The following is an 8,063-nucleotide window of genomic DNA, read 5'->3' on the forward strand; positions in this document are numbered from 1 at the left end:
ATCTTGTGGAACAATCAGTTCCTCTGCCGGCTCCCTCCCTACGTGCTCCTAATGGGGATTGGAAGAACCTCGACCGAGCCTGGACAGATCACCAATTACAGCCTGGGAGCAAAGATTGATTCTTCATTCCCAGGGGTGCTGTGGCTCAGAGGCAGAGCGGGTCTGTCCACTGATCAGAAGGTTGTTGGTTCTGGATTCCCCGGCCTCCTGCCAGCCTGGCATTTCACAAGTGTCCTTGAGAGATACTAACCGCGCCCAAATGGAATGCTCCCGTAACGGTGATGAGAGAGTTCTGGTCGTCGAGTCGGCCATCACTGTAGTGAAATTGCGTGTGAAAAGGCGTGGAATGTGGCACGTAGTGTAACAAGTGCTGGTTGAGTGGTCGGAAGGAGCTGAGAAAGCGTATACAAGTACGCAGGTTCATTTACCATTAATGTTGAGAAATTTGCTGGTTATGTCATCTAGTATTAGAATCTGTGTTAGCTCGTTAACGAAAGAGAAGTTGGAAGCGGCAAGGATGCAGCGCAGACAAATCAGCTCACCGATTGGATGCATTCCACTCAGTATAGATCAAGCATGGATCAGTACGACCGCGTTAAATAAGAATGGTCACACAATGCAGCAATGACCATGAGGAGAGTGTGATTCAAAGTTTGTCCTCAGATTCTCATAGCTCTCTCGTCTCAAGTCACAGATCCAAACTCTTTTCTGTTACACTCGCTCACTGCTGTAAGTTCCCTGAAGCCTCCCTTGTCTTATGATGGAGAAACTACCGAAGACATGCAAGCACTGTCAGCCCATCATCCACCGAATGTCAGTGCTTACATCGAACGTTATGTGAGGTATTCCAACGTTAAAGACATGTTGTAACGAGCCTAATGAGGTACAATCAAGATATGCCACAGTAGCATGCTAAATCTGAATTGCGGGTCTACTATTAACATAAGTATCCAACCGGTGTGTCGAAACCATTTAGTTGGAAGATTCTTATATGGCAACGGATGTATACAGAGCATCTGACACAGATAGACATAGCGACTCCACTGATTACTCTCTACTTATTTAAAAATTACTTTGCTAGTAATAAAAATTAATCAGTCTGTGATAAAATCGAGGGCTCTATGGTCAGGGGACATTAGTCATTAAGTTCAGTTTACGGGTATGAGAACTGAGTTTCGCGCTACCTGTGGTATACTCGAAGATGGATATTATCAAGGAGAGTACTCTCTGCCATCGATGATTTCTGCTTCGAAAGTAGGCTCTCTGACAGCGCCTGTTAGGAACTGCAAACGATGAATTGCACAGGGCGCGTAGATTTACATCACAGAACTCCCCTGGCCAGCGCCCGGTCTCCACGCACGCATCGCACGTTCCTGATAGCGCTTTCAGCGAATCACAGAGACTCTCATCACGAAAAACTCTCTGCAGATAGTGTGACGCGCTTGGCTCTACTCAATCGAATCGTGAGTTTACGTCAAGTCCTCATAGTAAGTCATCTAGGTCGATATGTCTAAGAGCAATACGGAGGAGTAAATGTAAGGGGTTCGCTGAAGCCTGTTCGGTTGCAGACAATCGGAGTATGTAGAAAACTCGTACGCAATGGTGTCATCGCTATGAACAGATACTGCTCTCAATTAAAAGAGAAGTCTATCTATCACCCACTGATGATTAAGAACATGCCAGTCAGAGGAAAACGGTCTGTGAGCTGCTTACATCTGCTCAAGTCATCATTCGTATACATCACTGAGTCTTCTTCCTAATTCTGAAAGCTATTTTTGCGTGTGAGTGACCGTGGATAAAACAGTCCTAGAATAAGGCTCATTATCTGATAATGTGACTACATAAAAAGATGATAAGGTAGTGGGTCTCCAATATGCAATTAACTCATCATTCTATAAGCTATATACTAATCAAGGTCAATTTAGTTTTTGTGCTCCGGTTCTTCCTGAACACATGATGGTTCTATTTGGTGCATTACACGTCCTGGGCATATAACTGAGGTTAAGGCTTGTTTATCTCACTGTTCAAATAAAAACTTACAAGTAGAGATGTTTGCTGGACAGATGTTAATGAACACAGTAATTTTCAAGTTCATATGTACGATTAATTTTTTGAGAGGTCAAAAATATTATGAGTGATTAACGAGACATGCTGTCGCACAATGAAATCCAAATGCACCATAACAGGTATTTATCTTATAATCTGCTAGTACAATAATGTGGAATATCCACACTTATATTGACAATTAAGATAAAGTTTTTTATGATACTATCAACAATTTGCTGAAAACTTTCACAAACACGTTGAATATACTATTAGACCAGAATAGGAAACAATATGTTCGAGGTCAGCGGGAATTGATATATCGTGTAACGAAACAAAAAAAATCAGGGTTCTTCTGAGCCTCATCCTAACCCGTAGCTAAAAACCGAAGAACATTAAAGGTACAGGCATGTGTGATGCATAACTGCTCTCCATTATTCACCAGCTAGACCATTGCCGATAGAAGTGTTAGACGCTTGTTTTCATGTATTATCTGTCTCGTGTTCTACTGTCATGATGTAGTAAAAGTTTTAGAAAATATGACAAATGTTATACCATGCTCTGAAAAACAAAACTTTAAGTACCATTTACTTATTTCTTAGTTACAAAACAGCTACCTGCTATGTGCTGGTCTCTGACGCTGTAAATGGCATATACAGCGTTATATACATTTACTTTTGTTCTAGAATCATATTGCTGGTTTCTTGATTGCTATGCTATATGTTTTAATACCAATATATACATTTCTTATGACTATCCTGTCTTCTACACAGTACCACTGGAATGAAAACAAGTGAAACACAAGTACAAGAAAACTACATTTAATCATTCAACTATGAAGATTACAGCCATAGCATGCATAGTAACACACCAACACAAAAAGAACTTCAAACACTTCAATATCAAAAGTTAAGAATACAATCAACACTTCTTAATTAGTGGTGCGATGCTTATTCCAAGTCAGCTTAGAAAATTCATTTCACTACACCATATTACAGCCCCCGCCTGTGGGTAGGGGGCTGTATTGTGATGTCAAATCTGTCAAATGATTCTGATGACTTAAGCTTTCGTCTGTATGCAAATGCAAGTTTTTGCAGGCTATAGTTTTCAGTCCATTTTCTTTAGTGTCCCCAGGTCAGTTCTGTTTCATACTAGAACAAGGAGTGGCCAAAGCCACAAATCCTACACGTACTGTGAGGGGCTTTACGGTAATTCAACACCTTCAACAAACTTCAACTGTCCTGACTTCCTTATGAATACAATCATACAATCGTGGTATTTTGAGCTTTTTCTCTAAACATACTAGAAGGATTGAACAGGCTTCCATATTGTGTAATTCGGAGATTTTGTCCAGTCAAGGTTCTGACTGATGGGAGGAAGTCATTTATTACATGAACTCCTTTAACTGTGGAGATTTTAGTGTCCTTTTAGTATTTCCCCCCGCCCCAAATTTATTAAATTTTAAAAAAATATTACAGTAGGTTTTTTTTTTTAGCTAATTGAAAAACCAATCTAATTACCTAAACTAATCACTGACATCCTGTGGCTTTTTCTTATAAATTATAGCCTAAAATATATCAATAAAATAATAATAATAATAATGATAAAATACAAAATGACAAAATTCAAAGCTAATTAAAAAAAAAATAATGACATAGCACCTGACCCATTGTTTTCTTTAAGCCGAGTTTAGCTACTGTTTGCATGGTTTTTAAAACAAGAAAATAGGTTCTACAAACTTTGTTCAGTAACAATGTTATTTTGGTTTTTCTGATGAAAATACATCTACCAAAAGCGGATTTGATAAGAAATAAAAACATTAAATAAATTTTATTAAAATACACTACAAAAGATAGAAAAATAGTTCTAGAATTACAGTTGGCAGCAGACTGGCTGGGCTCAGAGGAGGTGGCTGGTCGGTGCGGTGGGCTCACATGATGGAGCAGTTTCTCTTGGCAGTGTGAGGTTCTCCCTGCACAGAAACATTCATGGTACCATCAGACATGCCGTCAATGGGCCTACAATGCCTTACAGTCAGACAGACAGCAGCTTCCTCTGTGCATCAGAGCAAGGTTACTAGAGATTGCGCCTAAGACGCATTGAGGACGTACTGAGACCTGATCACACAGACCACATTCAGCGGTGGTTAAGGCGGCACATAGCTGCGTTCAGACTCCATTAAAAAAACATGCAATTTAAAGATTTGTTGCGTAAGGAGAAACTTTGTGAAACACAGTCTACGGCAAATTCTTAATATTGTTTAGGTGTTCTTGTAAATTTAGCAAATGTAATACATGAAGTTATTTATTTGTTTGTGTAAAAACAGTGTCCGTTTGTATAGCATATAGCAGGATACTGAGCCTGGCAGGAGAGACGTTTTGTTTGCCATCTGGGATGTGAAAACATCAGATTTCCACACAGTCAGAGAAAGTAACAGTGTGTGTCCTGCTCATAAATGCAGTTATAAAATCCCACAATGCACCACAGAGCGTCTCTCCTGCAGGGCTGCTGCAGTGTGGAGTGGAACTGAACAATAATACAGTGTTTATTTGCATATAGAGCAGGGAAGTGAAGTCAGATCACAAGTGGTCACTCATGTTAATAGCAGGTGTAAACAGAGGCTAAGTGTCCCTGTAAATATTTTAAACAAGTGTGTGTGTGTGTGTGTGTGTGGGGGGTTGGACTTGTATCAGAGGAATCTCTGTACTGACACTGTTGCTGGTAGTCTCACCTGTTGGTGGAAGAGGTCTTCCTCAATGGCCTCCACTCCGCTATCGTCATCGTCCTCATCCTGCTCTTCTACTGCTGTCTTGTATGTTGTGATTCTCTTTGCCACCTCCTGCCACACACAAAAAAATGTTGCTTCAGCTTTTTTGCCAGAAAAACAAATCCAGACTGGGCAACAAAGACCAGATGTGGGTACAGATGGGTGACTAATACACTAGCCTAGAGGTGGTGGTGACAAATTATTGCAATCTGTATGTACAGACTCAGAATTGGTGACAAAGATTGTGTGGGTGTGTGTGTGTGTGTGTGGTCTCACCTCTCCCTGAGGGTTGATCAGTGCTACCTGGACATCCTCCCCTGAACCCCAGGAGGACTGGTTCTTCCACACGAGATCTGTGGGAGGTTTGGAGCTCACACCGGCATTGGACGCCCAAACCTGCAAACAGCCACAAAAGGGTTCAAACAGCCCTAAAGTCACGGTCATATTCAACCCAGAGCATACACCATGCATCCTTAAAGGGATTTTATGTTTACCTAATGTTACACACTGGACCTGTAACAAACAGACAGACAGACAGACAGACAGTATAACCTCTTACCATGACTTTGTGGCCAGCCTTCAGGACATATTTGGGTGTGAACTTGTAGGTGGCTGCAGCACTTCCAATTGTCTTTATCATCTCATAACCCACCATGGCCTGGTCCTGAGACAGACACCATCATTAACAATAAGGAAATAGTTCTGATGTACAAAGGTTCAGCTGTATCTCCACAGGAACATTTGGTAGATGGAGCTCACCTCATCTCCGGTGTTGAGCAGGCAGATGAACTTGCCGTCCGTATCAATCTCATCGATGCAGATGGATCCCGTGGCTGAGGCAGAGTGAGCAATGGACACCGAGCTGCTGGCTTCCTGTTCCTCCACGTCAACACGCTTCCTCTTTCCCTGAGTGGTCCGCACACTGCGGCTGCTGGACGAGGCTCGGGACACCGTGACACGGGACGAAGGACTTGGAGATAGCTTCAGTCTGGGGGGCAGAAAAACCACAGTTCGACATCCAGGTCACTGATGAGGCTGCGTTAGAAATGAGCAGAAATTGAACTATTGCCATCCCTACCTTTCTTCTTCTCCCTCCAGAAGTTTGCGGTAGGCGTTGATCTCCATGTCCAGAGCCAGTTTTACATCCAGCAGCTGTTCGTACTCGTTCAGCTGCAGCAGCATCTTGGCCTGGATCTCAGCCATGTCGCGGTCTTTGTCGGCCAGCAGCTTGCGACTTGTGTCTTTCTCCTGAGCCAAAGCTGCCTCCAGCTCCATTATACGATCACGCCAGCCACGAGTCTGAATATGGACGAGGAGGTGTGTCACAGAGCAAGACAACACGTAATCGTGTGTAATTTAAGAAATGCGTTACTGGCTGAAATAACATCACTGCTGAGAGGACAATAAATACAGTGTGAAACATGACTAAATAAAATACTAAGGGGGCTGTATTTGTTGGCTTAAGTTTTTCTTTAACTTTTCAATTACAGTCCTGGAGTGTTACTGCAGGTTTCAACAGCAACAACCTCTGTTGTGAGTTACAGTGGCTCAACAGTGCAGTATCACCGCCCTTCTCGTTGTTTTTGCAGATTACTTTAATAAATACAAGCAGGTTCTGAGAAAGTGGTAGCAGAGTCCCACTGATGTATCTGTATATTGGTGTCGCTGCAAACTCTATCCAGCAGGGTGCGCTGTGATTTACAATACTGTGGCAAGCAGCGCAGAGTAAGAGAGAAGTGTTCAATAATTTAACATGGTAAAGAATAAAATCAATTTGAAAAAAAATTAGTAAGGGTGCCAACACAGAGGGATCCAGCTAAAAACGCTGAGAAAAACATTGCTCAACTTTTGCCTCAATGCAGCATGACAGCATATTTGTACCATTTACTCAGAACTCATTTTCCAGGACCTTTCCAGGACATTTTCCCACAAAATATTTTCTCATATAAGTTATTGGTAGGCCTAGTATTGAAACCTTTTGTTTTGTGTTACTCCACGCATCTTATCCTACCAACACTCGAGTTTCAAGCAAAATACACACCCAGGTTTATGTATGGGATTTGAGTGAAGGGTGTGAAATAAAAAATCTTCCAGGACAACATAGCATATCTCCAAGATACTTAGTCATTTTAACTAATGTCCAGGTATCTCCATTACAGGAAAACTCCAGATTTTTCAGGACACGTTGGGACCCTGGATTGAGATAAAGGTGGCTGGCTTTCGATTTCACAGGGTTTTATCACATACTGCTGCATAGGAAAGCAGTTCTTGTTCTGTCACAACCTTAACTTAATGAGTGGAATAAAATGCTAACCTCTTTCTGCAGTCCTGCCAGCTGGGCAGTGAGGCTCTCGATCCTCAGGGCGGACTCTCTGAGCTCCTCTCGGGCCATGTTGGCTGATGCTCCGTTCATCTCAGAAAAGCGACGCAGGTCCTCCAGCTGGAGACAGACACACAGATGGTTCGATAGTCAACAACATCAACGGTGTTTCCTCCTCATTATAGCTCAAAAGAGGAACCGAGCAGTGTCAGTCACTTCCTGACACGCCGGAAGTTAGTAAAGAGCAGTACGGTATGTTGGCTCTCTTATACGTGTTAGTTTCACTTTACTGTTGCTTACTTGCACACTGTGTATGCAGTCACCATACTACACAAAGCATTGCACTGTATTCTGCCATTTACCTTCTTGAATTTATTCTGGTGGTGGTGCTACAAGCAGTAGGCCAACCTGTGTTTTTCCTGAAGCTGCCAACCTTCACTTGTTTAAGAATTTGTTCTTTTTTCATGTTTTGATGGCTCACACAAAAGGTCCAATTGCAAATGTGTGCTCAAAAAGGTCAGAATATCAACAAAATCACATGCTGGTGTAAACAGTAGTAAAGTGGAACTGAAAATACTGTGATACAAACTGTATACTTAGTCAAGAGAGCAAAAACAAACAACCTTCTCTTCCAACACAGTACATGAAACCACAGGTTGACACATGCGTCATTTACTGAACATGAAAATAAAACAACATCAGTTAACATCACACCTACTGTAATATTGTCCCTGGCAGACAGCTCGGATAAAAATGCTTTGAGTGACAAATAACACCTTGTCTCCAGTGATGTCATTGAGTGTGACCTGTAAATGTTGTGGGTCCAAACCAAACTTTCATGGTAGCTGGTGAGGAGGAAAATTTTACAGTAACTTGCTAACCAAATGAGAGGTGGCAGCCGGCTCAAACCCCCCCTGCTGGTTGTGTCCCTTT

General features: G+C 42.1%; 1 protein-coding gene across 1 annotated transcript; it reads right to left on the reverse strand.

The window, feature by feature from the left end:
• Positions 1 to 2,848: 2,848 nt before the first annotated feature.
• lmnb1 (lamin B1) lies at positions 2,849 to 7,250 on the reverse strand (the record flags this gene model as incomplete). The annotated part of the gene is given in 7 exon segments (XM_035668448.1): positions 2,849 to 4,015; positions 4,775 to 4,882; positions 5,087 to 5,206; positions 5,370 to 5,474; positions 5,570 to 5,798; positions 5,889 to 6,109; positions 7,125 to 7,250. Coding segments are annotated over 7 exon segments (951 nt in total), but the record flags the coding sequence as incomplete, so codon positions are not given.
• Positions 7,251 to 8,063: the final 813 nt, after the last annotated feature.

This window comes from Morone saxatilis, unplaced genomic scaffold, assembly GCF_004916995.1.
Source record: "Morone saxatilis isolate NCDOM2014 unplaced genomic scaffold, NCSU_SB_2.0 Contig21, whole genome shotgun sequence".
Classification (NCBI taxonomy): Eukaryota; Metazoa; Chordata; class Actinopteri; family Moronidae; genus Morone; species Morone saxatilis.